Source organism: Saccopteryx bilineata, chromosome 1 (genome assembly GCF_036850765.1).
Source record: "Saccopteryx bilineata isolate mSacBil1 chromosome 1, mSacBil1_pri_phased_curated, whole genome shotgun sequence".
Classification (NCBI taxonomy): Eukaryota; Metazoa; Chordata; class Mammalia; order Chiroptera; family Emballonuridae; genus Saccopteryx; species Saccopteryx bilineata.
Window position 1 is genome coordinate 180,759,524 of NC_089490.1, and position 16,568 is coordinate 180,776,091.

The following is a 16,568-nucleotide window of genomic DNA, read 5'->3' on the forward strand; positions in this document are numbered from 1 at the left end:
ATGAATTATTATAATCCATTTCCGAGCTTTCTAGGGGGAAACTCAACAGTGTACCCCAGCAGTCTGAGGGGGATCAACAAAGAAACAGGGGTGTGTACCCTGGGAGATGGGACAGGCTCTGGAAATCTGATGATCTCCTTGTCAGAGAAGGGAGGCTCACAGGCTTACAAAGGGGTGAGCCCATTGGGTCAGCAGTATAAAACTGAGAAATGTCACAAAGAAAGGATACTCTTCCCCTAAATACAGTCTTCCCTCACCATATCTCAGTCTCACTGTATTGCGGATTTTTAAATTGTATGTATCTAATTTTGTATCACAGATTTTTCACTATATTGCAGGATTTTGCGGTAGATAGGTATTTTTATATATTTACTATTTTAATAATTTTTGTGGCAAAATAAGTGTGGGAAAGGTTTATAAGAGTGCGGGGAGGGTTTATAAAGCCTTAAAATATATATAAATAATAAAATAAATATAAGGTCACTACTTCGCAGATTTTAGCCTATCACGGGGGGTTCTGGAACTTAACTCTCGTGATAGACGAGGGACCACTGTACTCCTGACCTCGTCTCAAGTCTTCCTCTCCCCTCAAGGTAGAGGGGGTTATCTGTTAGTGCGCAACAGAAATTGACCCTGTGCTGTAGGCAGGGGTGGCGAGGGGGGAGCTACTGGAGGGGCTGGTTTCTTTTCTCCTTTACTCCACACTCCAGGTAAGGGTATCTGTCCTTGATTCAAACTTCCCTTCCAGGGGCCACCCCATGGTGTACCTAGGAAATAGGGATTTAGCCACTTTGGCTCTCTTTCTTACCCCAGCTAATACAGACGCATGTAGCTTATTAGTAATATAAAGGTGGTGTTTTAGTTCTCTAACTCCTGATTCTTCTAGCAGGCATCCCCAAACTGCGGCCCCCCAAGGCCATTTATCCGCCCCCCCACCGCACTTCCGAAAGGGGTACCTCTTTCATTGGTGGTCAGTGAGAGGAGCACTGTATGTGGTGGCCCTCCAACGGTCTGAGGGACAGTGAACTGGCCCCCTGTGTAAAAAGTTTGGGGACCCCTGTTCTAAAGCTATTAGCTTAGAACTTGGCAACAGGAAGAAAGGTACTAATTATTGGGCATCTTCAACTCTTCTAACACAAGTTTCTAGAATAGTCTAATACAATCACTGTTTGAAAGACAGTGGAAAAGAGTCATGTCTTATAGCTTCATAAATAGTTAAGATTATAATTTCTTCCTTTTAAAGATCATTTATTCAATTATCAATCATTTACGTACTACATGGCAATACAGTCAGACTCTGTACTAGGTAATAAGAAAACAAACATTGATTAAAACATGATTCCTGCTCTTGAGCTTATGGTCTTAGTACACACACATGGAAACAAAAGCTTTTCCAAATTCTTCTTGCTAAAAGAGGGATCACTCAGAGTTTTTAGTAAGAAGAGGGTCGCTTCTCCTGGGAGGCGAGAGAGAGAGAGAGAGAGAGAGAGAGAGGGAAAGCAAACTGTGAGTTTAAAGAGGGACCAGAAAACTGTGTTCCAGTAGCCAGGAGACTCCACTGGCCTGTAAAATACAGAGGAGAGAAGAAAAACACTCAAACCCACACCTCTTGGCATCTTTCTAGGGGTAAGCATTCCTCCTTCCTCCGCTTACCAACCCACTATCTGCCTTCTTTCCAAGCTCCTGTTTCATTGTATCACTCCCATCTGTGGTGCTGATAAAAAGAAGATTCAGGCAATTTCCTTGCTTTTAAAAACTACACTCAGCCCTGGCTGGTTGGCTCAGTGGGAGAGGGTTGGCCCAGCATGTGGATGTCCCGGGTTCAATTCCTGGTCAGGGCACACAGGAGAAGTGACCATCTACTTCTCCACTCCTCCCCCTCCCCCTTCTCTCTTTCACTCTTTATTCTCCTCCCGTAGCCATGGCTCAATTGGTTCAAGTGGATTGGCCCCAGGTGCTGAGGATGGTTCTGTGGAGCCTCTGCCTCAGGTGCTAAAAATAGCTTGCTTACGAGCATGGCCCTAGATAGGCAGAGCATCAGCTCTGGATGGGGGCTGCTGGGTGGATCCCGGTCGTGGTACAAGCGGGAGTCTGTCTCTCTATCTCCCCTCCTCTCACTTGGGAAAAAATTAAATTAAATTAAAATTAAAAACTATATTCAGAGGTAGGTAGTAGGGCAAAATTAGGTAACGGCATATATTTTACCTAATATACAGTCATAACTTTCCAGAGTTTGACAGTCTATCATATTTTAGGTAAGAAAGAGTAAACAACTTTTATCATACAAAGACATGGTATTAAAGACATTATGACAACACACATACTTGTAGAGATTCTCAGCTATTCCACCCAGAAATTCTGTTTTATTTCATGTCACGTATTATGCAAGACCATCAGGAAAACATGGCCACCACAGAGGCCTTGAGCGGTTCCCTCTTCTCTACTTTCCAGCTCAGAACCCCAGAGCTGACTTCTGCAACTTATTGTTGGTGAGAAATCCAAGTCTTTCCATTCCTCCCCCATGAAACTGATGGAAAAAAGCATTCCTGGTTCTCCTCCCTATCCTGATTTTACAGCTTCCCTTCCAGATAGCCACATTTCACTGACAAAAATCAGCCCTCCGGAGGCTGAGGCGAGGAGCTGGAAAGCACCCTGGGGTGCCCATCCTGGGACACCCACTCCAGCGGCAGGCTCCACACAGGCCCAGGACTGTAGTCCTCGCCCAACACCTGTCCCGGGCGGGCGGGCGCTGTGCCTGACCTCACCACTCCCAAAGCAAAGGCTGTGCCAGTCTTAAAGGTTAGGAACTCCTGGTCTGAAACGTATTAGATATCACACAGAATACCCAGAAATAACCAGCCCTTTACACAATCCAGTGACATGACACCACTGTGGGGGAGGGAACCCCTCGTCATAACGCACTCAGAAAATATACTCAAAGGAGATGACAAAAAATATATATTCATCCTGGTTCTTTGCTGAGTGTGTTGTGCTCTTGGGGTATATTTCTAATTTTTCACTTATCTGATTTCCCCATTTTCTTGGAACTACATTATAATTTCTTACAATCATACTCGTTTAGACAATTAAATATGATACAATGTTGGAACACACACACCCATACACACACACCTTTACTAGTTTTCTCATGTTGTCTTATAATTCCATTTTTAACAATATCTGTTATTTTACAATGATTCCAATAACAATAATATAAGTTCTTATCACGAGCTTATCACTGTAAGGACCCTATATGCCAGATTCTGAGACAGCATCAATTTCAAATATTCTGTATTGCCCAAAGAAATCACTGAGACACTCCCCTAATCTCAGTGGCTTAGATCTAAAACAGCACGGAAGAAACCGTGAAAAAATAAAATCTCTTGCTTTTTCATGAGCCTAATACAACTGCATTTACATATTATATCCCACCATATATTTATAGTTACAGTTATATAGTCTAGCTTGTACTCTACTAATCACTTGCCAGAGATTTCTATGTAAGCATCATAATTATAACTAGGAAGAACTACTTAAGATTCTATTACGTTGATATACTCAAATTTATCAAATCTTTTTTGCTACTGTTGAGCCTATAGAAAATGCTGGCAAAAAAATCCATTTTATTTGCATTTATCTTTCCTGCAACAAGAATTACTAAGTCCAAAGGAATGAAAATCCTTAGGACGCTTACTATATATATGGGTAAAAAGTGAAAGCACAGTGAGCTGGGACTTCCCATCCTGGCTCTGTTCTCCTGCTCTGCCAAGTAACTTAAACACTAAGCCCATTCTACAATTTCTAAAATAAGAATGACAGCACCTGGCTTGGCAGTAAATCTGGTGAAGGTCAAACCGGTTGATGTGGTGAAAATGTGAAGCGAGGCAAACTTAGACGTTACAAAGGGCAGAGCTGCTATTTGGGGATGTCAACTCAGATGCCCACTGACTCGCCTAGCTATTAAAAACTCTGGGGGCCCTCAGTGTATTAAACCCTGAGTTGATGCTAAGATTACAAAAATGGAAAAGAACCGGTCCCTGTCCTAGAGAGCCTTGCGGAAGAGCAGGGGAGGGGACCACATGGGACAGTCACTGTTAAAGCAGGGATTTGAAAAGCAAGAGCCATGGGGACCAGAGCACAGACTTGCCTGGGAACCCGGAGAGGCTTCAGAGGAAGTGGTGCCCGAACTGGGTCTCGAAGGACAGAATTAGAAGGATTATTAGAGTTCGACTTGGGTAAAAGCGCGTCAAGGTGAGTCAGAATGTAAAACAGGGACGCCACATTCCAGCAACGGCGTGAGGTCTCAGGAGAAGAAGCTGGAGCCTGCTGCTGAGGCCTGGGCACGTCAGGCAAAGGCGCTGAGACTTTACCCTGCACACACAGGGGCCCACCTGGCACAGGGACCAGGGAAACAATGAACAGTTTTGTTTAAGCAGCCGTCGCCAACAGCAGAGTGACCTGGGGACCAGAGCAGAGACGCCTGGGCGGGAGGTTGATCCCGCTGCAGGCTGATGACAGGCTACAACAGGAGCCGCGGGACCTCCGTTTCCCGCTTAGACCCACTGTGAGGTCTCGTCTGCCAGGAATTCTCACTTCCTCAAGGTCAAGACCAAGGATTTTTAAAAATGACCAAATGGAAAGGTTTACAAAGAAAAATGCAGCCTCAATTCTTCATGGCTCCCTACTTTCTTCCCAAGAGCAGACACATACATGTCGCAGAGGGACCAACATGCGTGCCCCTTGTCCACTGACTCGGGCGCTGCTCTGGAGCTCCCGGCCAGCAGGGACTTAGACGACGAACCACACAAACACTCCTGATTTCAGCAGAAGAGAGTGAGCCACTTAATCCAACTCAACAGAGCAGGAAAAATGCAAAACTCAGATACAAACGGGCAACAGACACAAACAAAAAGGACCAAAGAGAACCCATACTACAAAAGAAATGAGAAAATTATTTGCTCGCATCCTAGTTTATTTCCTGAGATGGATAAATGTCTTGTTACAACAGAAACACAAACTGGGATCTTAAGCTTAAGATTCATTTCTGAGAGCAGAACCAATCACGGTCCAGATAACATTAGGGATATTAATGCTGTTCTCTCCTCTTCAGAGAAATAAGGCCCAATAAAATAAACGTATTGTGTTTGACCATTTTTCCTAAATAGCACTTTTATAAAAGAAAGACAAAATATCAAATAATGCCCTTCTCAGAGTTATTCTCTTTGACTTTGTTGAAACAGACTCATAAACAGATTGATAGTAGCCCGAGGGGAGGAGGTTTGGAGGCCAGGGGAAAAAGCTGAAGGGATTAAGCAGTACAAATTAGTAGTTACAGAATAGCCTTGGGGATGTAAATACAACATAGGGAACAGAGTCAATAATATTGTAAGAACTATGCATGGTGCCAGGTGGGTACTAGAAATATTGGGAAGAACATTTTCAAAAGTTATGGCTGTCTAACCACTATTTTGCACCCCTGAAACTAACACAAAGTAACACTGAAAGTAAACTAAAACTGAAAGTAAACATAAATAAATTAATAAAGTTAGGCTGTGATTTTGGGTCAGGCTCCATGTTAGATCCTTCACACGTGCTTAGTTAACGTTCCCACCGAGGCCAGGACTCACTCAGCCCAAGTTCCCTGGGCATCTCTGACTGCAGGCTCTGCGCTAGGTGGGGAACACAGCAGAGGGCCAACCACACAGCCCCTGCGCTCCTGGGCCTGAAATTCCACACAGTGCAGGCAAGAGTGGCTAAGTAACCACATTATAGGACAGGGGTCCCCAAACTTTTTACACAGGGGGCCAGTTCACTGTCCCTCAGACCGCTGGAGGGCCGGACTATAAAAAAACTATGAACAAATCCCTATGCACACTGCACATATCTTATTTTAAAGTAAAAAAACAAAATGGGAACGAATACAATATTTAAAATAGAGAACAAGTAAACTTAAATCAACAAACTGACCAGTATTTCAATGGGAACTATGCTCCTCTCACTGACCACCAATGAAAGAGGTGCCCCTTCCAGGTGTGCGGCGGGGGCCGGATAAATGGCCTCAGGGGGCCGCCGTAGTTTGGGGACCCCTGCTATAGGATGTGTGATTTTACTTAACCCTTTGAGTAGTACGAACATTCATGCACGTCCTCGTGCCTTCTGACCATCCAGAGTACAATTGATTTACTTTAAAAATGTGTAAGGCAGCATTTAAAAAAGGCAAAAAAATGTTCTTCTTGTTTACATAAATTGACTATCAAACAAACATGATTTTAAGTTAATAAAACTATAACTGGAACTAATTTCATTTAAAAAAAAAAAACTCACTTCCGGGGGTCAGTGCTCATGAAAAAAACTCACTACTCAAAGGGTTAATGGAAAGAGATGACCAGATTCCTGGAAGAAGCTGAGCAGCTAAAGGAAGAATGAAATAAATAAGGGTTAATTTGGAGAAAAGCGGAGGGGGTTTGAGAAAAACGCAGACACAAAGGACCTGCGGCAGGGGTGAACATGGCAGAGGAAGGCCGGTGTGACTGTAACAGAGAGCAAGCGTGGCGGCCCACGGGACTGAGGAGGCAGCGGCCAAACCGTGGACAGCCTTTACAACAACATCCTCCTGTAAGGACGGGAGCCTTTAGGGTGTAAACCCTAAGACCTAGAGGAGAGCACTGAAAGGTGTGAAGCCGGTGACTAATGAGATCCAAGTTGTATTTCTGAAGGAAAAAAAAAAAAAAACTAGAAAGGGCCAAAGTACATGCTGGCAGACGAGTTCCGGGGCCAGGGCAGTGGTCCAAGAGAAGGTGACGGCATGGATATGGAAGAGGGCAGTGGGCATCACGGCCAACAGACAGGATCTGCCAGGGAGCGTGGACAGCATGCCCTTTCTCGTCATATCAAGGTCTCACTATGAGACCTCTCTATGCACCCTTAATTCCACACATCCTTAAATTAACCCCCCATTCACTAAAGTAATCTGAACACCTGTCTCTGCCCCAACACTTGTGTCACCACGAATATGGTATCTGGCTCTCAAAGCTCCCCATCTCAGCCACCACAGAAACCTGGACCTTCTCAGCTGACCCCTTTGCTGAAGGACAGCACTGAGATAAGGCTAAAAATGTGCACAGGGAAAAAACGATGCTATAGGCATACGCGAGTTACACTTGCTAGCCCGTTCAAGCCCTTTCAAAAGCACAGGTCAGATCACATCAGTCTCCAGCTTAAAGCCTTATAATATGGCTCCACTGGTCTTAAGATTTAAACCAAACTCAAATTTGTAAAGTAAAAAATCTTTTTTCAAATCCTTGCAGGAGGGGCTACCATTCAACTTTATAAAAATGAAAAGAATATTAAAAATGCTTAATGATTATTTATGTGGTGACAGACATCAGGTTACAGGTGAACTTGCTGTCTCGCCCACTGGGAGGTAGGCTCCATGGAGACAGAAACGCAGAGGCGCAGAAAGCCTGCTGAGTGAAGAAAAGCCCAGGTACTGCTGTGACTAACACAACACCCTAAATAATGTTCTTTATTCAGTAAACAGAAAAGAAGGGTAGTCAATAATATCATGATAACTCTGTATGATGACAGTGGGTACTAGACCTATCGTGGCGGTCACACTGTCGGCATATCAACACTGAATCACGATGTTGTACACCTAAGCCTAAAATATAATACAGTAAGTCAACTACGTTTTAATCTTTTTAAAAAAAGGGTAGGTAAGCTTCATCATATATTGACTCAAGAGTTTTTTTCCATTTTCAAAGTGATACAGAGTTACAAGGAAACAGGGATAATCAAAAAGGGGAGAAATGGCCGAACCTTTACGCTATTAATGGGGTGTGAATTAAAAGAATGTGAGGGTATCATTATGTACCTTCTAAAACATCAAAAGTAATTCTTTCCACTAAGCCACACACAGGCAGGACTGGACATAGGGAGAGAACAAAACAGTAAGACATTCCTGGAGGGGTATCATTACTGGACCATGGAGGAGGCTCTATCTTCCTAAAAAGCAAGCTGGCAAGATTTAACAAGCTCTATAAAAAAGGCTCACAGACTTTAACTACAGTCTTTCTTTATAAAATATACCCCAAGGAAATAGGTAATTTAAAGGGAACTAAGAAACTTATAAAATATGTATATGGCCTAATGGTAACAATAATGAAAAACTGGAAACATTTCTAATTACCAATAATAGCATTAAACAAACTATGAAAGTCAGCACCATGAACTATACATCCATTAAAAAGAAGTATATGGATTCCACTGACACTTTATATATAAATACTATACATATACATATACATATAGATGGTAGATAGAGATAGAGATAGATATAGATATATCAGGATTTATTTTTTCAAAAAGCAGAAGTAAAATCCTCATTCTGACTATATAGAAAGAGGATATGTACTCTGCAAAAGATACATAAATTTAGAGGGCGACGAAGTTTGGTGTTGACTAGCATTCAAAGTAAATCTACTACTAAAATGACCTGTGCTTGTGAAAGCTGGATGCTCTGGACCTGCGGGAGCAGGAAATAGGCATTTGGGAGCTGCTTTGCAGACCCTTCTGCAGAGATTCTACGCGTACCAATTCCAGATACCTGCAGGAAAAACAGAGAGAGGAATTATTCTTCTGTTAGTTCTGAAACACATTTGCCATAATGCTAGAATACCTTTCCAAAGGAAATCTGTATTCATCACCTTGGCTTTCCAGACTCTATTTATCCAATTATTAGATTTACCTTTGTCTACCGGGGGAGGGGGGGGGTTAGAGGGGGGGGGACAGTAACAAAAGTTACAGCAGTTAAACAGCATGTTACTCATTGTAGCAAATCTTTTCACAAACAGTCAACTTTTCTGACATGGGACCACGAGTTTAACGGAATTCAGTAAGAATTAACCATGGAAATGGTTAGTTCTGGGCACTGACATTACTTCTTGCCATGTCCTCTTAAAGAGGTCACAGGTGCAACTTTAAATAAAGAGTCCTAACTATTTTGGTGAACAACAAGAAGATCCCTCACTTCCCTTCCCAGTGCCCAGATATGAGCAGTGAGCTCCAGGAGAGCTGGCCCCCAAGCACGCAATCCATGTTCCCTGATGAGAAATATTCCTGAGCCAAGGAGGGCAGAGGACAACGCTGCTAGAAATCCCCCCTCTAGGTCCCTCCCTCTGGACACTCCGTAAGATGAGGGCTGTGACCTTCGAAAGCCTGCTCTCTGTATACGAGAAAATTGGATGGTAGATTTCATTATTTCATTCCAACACTTTTCAAAGGTTCCTGGTGAGAGCTGCAGCTCTGTATGGCACCTGTGTGCGCCACGTGAGGCAGAGGACGGAAGGCGGGGCAGTTCTGCATCACCGACAGCCTCGTAGAGCAAGGGCACAAGCCAGGTGGCCATGTCCACACTTCTTTTTAGACTATCCAAACCCCTTTGTTAGGTCAAGAACCTCACGACGTGACAGGGGGAAAAGGTTACTTACATGATAGGAAAGGACTCCATATGAGGAGGTATTAATAAATAAAGAACTTTCGATGCTCCCTTCTTCAGTAGGTAAGAAAATAATTCTGAAGGAAGTTTTCCCCATTGCTGGAATTACCTGAAAAGAGAGGCACCTGATGAGCCACTTGGAATGGTCCCCTCTGAAAAACTGTCTTTCACAGACTTTCTTTTTGACAATTTCTGTGAATACGTGTTTGCATATTCTGCGCCCTTGATCAGTAAATCGCACGAATCCCGAGAATCCCCCAAAACAGATCAACAACCGCCATCTAAGAGAACAATTCAAAGAACACAGCTTGGACTTAGGGCAAGGTGGTCACCAAGTCCCTGGACCTGGGGCTGGAGTCACGTGCCTCACATCTTTCCTCTTCCCTCCTCGTCCATGTCACATGTCCAACCCCTTCACCTAACACAGTTCTAACTCTACTGAAATAAAGAGAACCACCAACCGATAAATGTGTTGATACTAAATAGAAGTCAGGAAAAGCATTTATCTGGAGGGACTATTGTAAACAAAATATTGGGCTCCCTCTTATTCCATTTCCTTAGTATTTTTAAAAAAGTGTATCAGGTAGACATAAGTAAGCAAAATAGGTAAATAAAACCCACGAAAATTGGGATAATCAGTAAAAGTAAGAGATGGCTGAAATTAATGTATTTCCCCATGTAGAAGACACACCATTTTTTGAAAAATTAGGGATTCGAAAACTGGGTGCATCTTAGACAATGGTTGTAGTTTTTTTACTTGCATTTCCCACATCTTTGCGCTTGTTTTTGCGCTCATTGTTGAAGACAGTGATTCGTCATCAGACACAGATGAGGACAAGCTAATGGATGGGAGTTTTGACAATGATGAGGAGTTGTATGAATTTTATGATGAATAAAACTTGAGTTCCATAATTTTATGAAATTTTTTTTTTCAAATTTCTAACCCCAAAATTAAGGTGCGTCTTATACAATGGGAGCGTCTTATACATGGGGAAATACAGCAAAACTAGTAGAAGACTATGGTCTTGATTTCTATGTAATGGTGCATATTAGCTTATTAATGAGCTACTCGCCTCTTAGTCCTACATTTAAAGGGAGTCCTACCTATCTTAGCAGGTTCCCCAGGTGAAGAGATCACAACTATAAACTTGTATTAGTTACTACATGCTGCAATGTGAACAGTCATTTCAAAGCAAATAATATTTTCTTTAATGATGACAAAGTCGTATTAAATCTACATCCATTCCTACCTAGACTCTTACTCTTAAGCTTTTTTTCTATGGAGATACCAAGAGCTACCAGAATCATGAATATGGGTAACTAAAAATAGTAATAATAATAAATGCTAAAGCAAACACACAGGAGGAAAGAGTTCGGGTAGCAGAAAAAGGGGAGACAGGGAGCAGAAAGTAAAAACCTCAGGCCAAAGAAAGCAAGAAAACCTGGCAGGCTGCCACAGCATAGTTTCCAAGAGCACATCAACACTCACCCTGCAATGAACAGGAGGCACATGAAAATGTCTAGCAGCTGTAAACACGGAATTCACCACGACCTCGCTATCCCTACTAGGGTTATAAGCATAGAGCATCTTCGCTGCAGGGTGGCCCAGGAACCTATGAGGAGGACAGGGGGAAAATAATATTGTGCAGTTATATATATAACTATCCATCCATCCATCCATATCTATACTTTAAATCAAAAAAAGCTGTTGATGTTCATTACAAAGTTAAAAGCAATAAGTATCAAATCCTGTTATTAATAAAATGTTTCATCCACAATAAAAACAAATCCTTTCTTTTACAAGACTTAGGCCAACACACAGTAGCCCCCCCACAGATTTCTGGATTAGAAGGCCTCAACCCACCTAAGTCATCACACACTTGCAAAAGCACACAGAGGGAACCAGGTACTACTTACTTGTCTGATTTGGGACGGTAAATCAAATGAAAATATGTTTAGATAAGGAACTATACTCATAGAAAAACCCAAGTCTCTTAAGGTTTGTTTCTTGAGTAATAAATTTAGAGGCTTTTGGGGTGACGGATTTCAATTGGCAAAGAGATTTATGACGTCTTATAAAAAGAAAAACTTCATTGTTGCTAAAGACCATTCTTCTAAGAAAAATGAAAACCCTGCATCACTTTCTGCCGTGCTTCTTACCCACTGAAATATCATGAGTCTTTCAGAACACTCTGATGAAGGTTTGGCTCCTCCCTCCACAAACATGCACACCCAAAAGTTTATACGTCATTTCAAAACTTCCATGAAGCTTGGAGTAAGAATCTCTGCTCTTCAGCAAATATCCTAGCTGACAAAGACCTAATGTTGACTTTCTCGCCTACAGGGTGGCTCTAACCGAGGAACTGCCAAGAGAAAAGGACCTGGCCTTCGCCTGACCTGTGGTGGCGCAGTGGATAAAGCGTCAATTTGGAACGCTGAGGTCACCGGTTCGAAACTCTGGGTTTGCCTGGTCAAGGCACATATGGGAGTTGAAGTTTCCTGCCTCTCTCTTTCTCTCTCTCTCTCCCACCCCTCCCTTCCTCTCTAAACTGAATAAATAAAAATCTTAAAAAAAAAAAAAAAAAGGAGCTGGCCCACCTACCTGGAGCTACCCGCCATGTTCCCACTAATCATTTACCTCTGGTTCCTGCTGCCCAATGTCAAGCTCACTCTAGTTAATTAGCTGCAATACAGAGAGAGCCTGCAAAAATTTCACTGACGTCATTTCTCCAACTTTAATACCTTCAATGGCAGAGACCCAAATATACAGTGTTCATTAGTAAGGCCCACCAATAAAACTATATTCTAAATTCAGCAAAAAACTCATCTATATTATGCTCCTATTTCTCTGTATTCTAATTTCTCTGACATTAGTAATGTCTGCTGTTCAAAACATGAAACAAAAGTTGTTTTCCTTATGCACAATGGGATTTCCAAAAAATATTGCACTATCACCATCAAATCCTTGGGATTTTTCTTCTAGCTCTTTCTCCTACTTTTAATCACAGGTCTTAATAGAAGGTTTCATGTCCAATGTGTATTTGAAAAAACAAGTCCTTTACAGCCAGTTACAAGTAAGATACACATCAGTGTGATTAAAAACCTTGAATTAATTTTCAGTATTCTTAAATAATACAACTAAAATGTTTTGTACCGTAAGCATAGTACCGTAAGCATAGGTCTACCTCAAAAGTACTAGGTTCCCATTTGCCTTTTCTCTCAATTATATCAAATAAAGAAGGACTTTCATGGGTTTGGGTTTTAGGTAAATAGTAAGAATCAATCAGCAAAGCTTATCCTCAAAGCTCTATTTCCCATTCACAAAACTGAAACACAAGATTTCTTGTTTCAAAAGACACAAATGTCTCCTAGAGAAATATATGAGAAAATATAACTGCAAAACTGGAATGCTACACAGCCCAGTGACCGCCACCACCAGAAATTTCGCCAGACCTGACAGAGAGAGCTGGCCGAGACCTGGTTACCGCTGTGCTATTTTTATTCTATTTTTTTATACTATTTTTAAAAGGGTTATGAGGGTAAGACTTTCCTTCGCTAGGGAAAACTGGAAGATGCTCTATTAATTTAACACTACAAAAGAATGATTGAAATCTCTAATGAATGATTAGTACATTAAATCTCAGGACCGCAGAATATCGACCTTTAAAATAAACCATAAGAAATGGGCAGAGGGCAGAGGAACAAGAGGGTCCTGATTAGGCATCCTAATGGGAGATCAAACTATGAAACAGGATGGGGCTTGCCCAAGGTCAATGTCAAATAAATAACAGCCAAAGGTGAACTAGGGCAGGGAAGAAATCAGGAAAAGAACTCTAGCTAAAGTTTTGCTCTTATGCCTATAAATTATGCCATGTGTCAGAAGTAAGGTAAAATGACTCATTTTTAAAGTGTTCTAATTTAAACTCGTTTGTTCTGAGATTTTTTAAAACGTAAGTGAAAACAATTTATTTCCATAATCATATTCCTAGATAGATGTCACTTATAAGTAAAACAGTATAGTACTATCCATCTTATTGTGTGCTGGTTTAGAAGTCAGAAGATTTATTCTGTCACTTCCAGTGAAGCGTCCTTGGGCAAACTGAATTACTCCTCTGCAACAAATGTATGAACATGTTTTAGTATGTGGTCAAATATAGCTATTGGAAAATAACATACACATCCCCAGAGCGATAATATCTATCTTTCTAGGATGGATATAAGATTCAAATGACAAGAGACATGATTGTACTCTGAGAACTATAAAAGTACTAAATAAATGTAAATAAATCATCTAAAGGTGATTTAAATCTAAATATTAGCAACTTTCTCAACTTAAAGAATTTAAATCATTTTTTGCAGCATGCTTTCAGCCATCAGGACCAGAAATTTATATACATAGCTAATTAACATACATAACTAATATATATATACATACATATATGTGCATTGATTACAGGATTTGTATGTTGTTGGTGAGTAAATATATTATACACAGCTAGCATCCTATGACCTAGAATTGTTCATCTAATCTAACTGTAATTACTACTACTTATATCTATCTTATTGTATCTACCAAATGATACTATACACTCTTTAAAGTAGGCCCTGCATTACAATTTCTTTTTATACAATAAAGGCTTTCCAAAAAAGCAAAGTACTTTCTCAGAATTTGAAATCAGTGAGGTTTTATTATAAATTTAGCTCCTAATAAAGTTTCTTGACCTAAGAATAAAAATATACAAGCTCATAAATAGAAAGGCAGGCACCTAGAGTCTTATAAGGTTAGCAATCTCCCTTCAGACATTAATCTCTTCTTCTCTTTACAGAATCTCCTTAATAAAGCTCTTTTAACTTCAAGAGACTTTAAATAAAAAATTCATTCTCCCTCACCACAGAGCGAATCTTCTAATGAGCAGAGGAAATGGAATGAAGACACCCAGATGAACGGAGGGGGCACACCAGGGGACCACAGTCCCCCCAGTGGCTGTTCTCCCAACACCACGGTTATTTCATTCACGACTTTTCTCATTAACTCATGAAAAGCTCTTAGTAAAACTGATGTGATGTGCCAGGCCGCGAAAGCAAGCAGTGCTTTTACACCTGAAACCCTTGAAACTCTTACTTCCACCCTTGGAAACTACCAATTTGAAATTCCATCTATCCAACACAGCAGAATTTATTCTACATTCAGGGAGTAAAACATTTTAGGTTTCAACCACCGTCACAGCCAACAAGAGTCCTTAAGTTCCCTCTTCTTCTGCACAGCTTCCCCCTTCTCTTTAATTTCTCCGAGTTCCCAGATTAGTCCTGCAACTGACACTCATCACATTCCTCTCGCCTCGCGGTTCTTCACACGGTGCGCTGTAATTACAGCTTACGTGCGGTCTTCCCCACTTAACTCATTTCCAGAGTCTTAACCATAATAACTAACGTCTGCACAGTGCAATTCTGAATCCTGAAGCACCGTGAGCAGTAAAAATGACTCAGTAAATGAATCTCATTAAAAGAACTCAGAAACCATCAGTATTTAAGAGTTTTTCATTATAAAATAACCTGGTTTGTTTCAGAGAAGTTTTGTAGGGAAACAAGCACTGTTTAGAGAAACAAGAACTAAATATTGACTTCCTATTGAAGTCCAGTCACTGTAAGTTATTAGAAGGTACATTTGTTTAAATCTAAAGGAAGGCCTAAAACAATTCTTATACTCCCCTTTGCACAAAAATAGTCCCTTTAACAATTCCCAGGATTAATTTCCCTTGACATTCTGAATATATTTTTAAAGGTATTTAACATCATACACATAAAAAATATGCTGAAAGCAAATAATACAAACAAAACAAATTATTCAAAATTATAAAGATAAGATACTTACTGAATTCCAAAATCTAGAACTGACGGCTGAAAATGTAAGCCCTTTCCACTAAATAATTTGTCTGAGAGGCTAAAAAAGAAAAAAGAGAGAGGTTAATTATTGTTGTAGTTTTAAAATTTGAATGCTAAGTTAACAGGAAATGCTTAGGTCAATGGCTCTTTTGAGATACAATTTTACTCCCTTAAGGATGAGTCTGAACTAGATTTTAAATGCTAAAATTGAATGATCAGAAGTTGAATATAATTCTAAAGCTGCAAAAATCTAAGATACTCTTAGATTAGGGTTAATATAACTTCCCATGTAATGTACAAGTTCTGTAAGCATTCAGGCAAAAATAGGGATGGATTTCATCTCTAACAGGCTTCATTCCTATATGAGTTCAGATAACATGACTATTCCCATAAACCCACATTCAAGAAATGGAATTCAAGAAGGAGGAAGATTTGGCCTCTAAATTTATCAGACTACTTATAACAAGGAGAGGGGCACATAGCCAAGGTTGCTTCTGAAGGCTCAGACCATCAACAGATCTGTATATTTAAGAAAAACCACCACATACTATCTATCTCACATGGCAGGTCACATTTTCAGTAGTTATTAATCATTATGATGATTGAATTTTCCTTCAGAATCAAAAATTAACACACCCAAGAGGCATAGAAATAACACACATAAAAGAAAAAAACATAAGCTATCACAATCTATAAGCATAAAGACATAAAATACAAAATATATAATATGTAATATATAAAATACAAAACGTGTGTGTGTGTGTGTGTGTGTGTGTGTGTGTATATATATGGTGTATGTGTATATATAAACAACATTTTAAAAGCCATTTAATCCAAAAGTATTTAACTGAAGAAGCTCCTAAATGCAACCTGTATGGCTGTTTTCAAAACTCAAACAAGCTTTCCCAAATACAATTTTTCCACTTGCTCCTCCCACCAAATAGACTTCTACCTAGCATGGTTCAGAGGCTAGCTCAGGCAGGAGCAGACATCTGAGTTTCCAACCTGCTGGCCAGCAGAAGCTTTGTGACCTTCAGCAAGTCCTTCTCTCATCTTCCTTGAAGGTGCAAACAATACAGAGACCAGTGAAGTCTTCCCAACCCCTCATCTCATCGGGGGAATCCTGGCCGCAGTCTTTTCTTCCTCCCTCCATTTCTCTGCCTCTAGCTAAGCTTCCCTTCCTCCAGCC

The 16,568-nt window shown here is 40.7% G+C and overlaps 1 protein-coding gene across 2 annotated transcripts in view; it reads right to left on the bottom strand.

The window, feature by feature from the left end:
• TMEM131L (transmembrane 131 like) overlaps positions 1 to 16,568 on the bottom strand; it is a 167,603-nt gene that overhangs the window by 63,268 nt on the left and 87,767 nt on the right. For both annotated transcript variants that reach the window (XM_066280488.1, XM_066280477.1), the window contains exons 4-7: positions 15,369 to 15,437; positions 10,986 to 11,109; positions 9,489 to 9,605; positions 8,495 to 8,605 (exon numbers count right to left, since the gene is read on the bottom strand). In XM_066280488.1, coding sequence (XP_066136585.1) covers positions 8,495 to 8,605; positions 9,489 to 9,605; positions 10,986 to 11,109; positions 15,369 to 15,437 — 421 coding nt within the window. The remainder of the gene's footprint in view (positions 1 to 8,494; positions 8,606 to 9,488; positions 9,606 to 10,985; positions 11,110 to 15,368; positions 15,438 to 16,568) is intronic.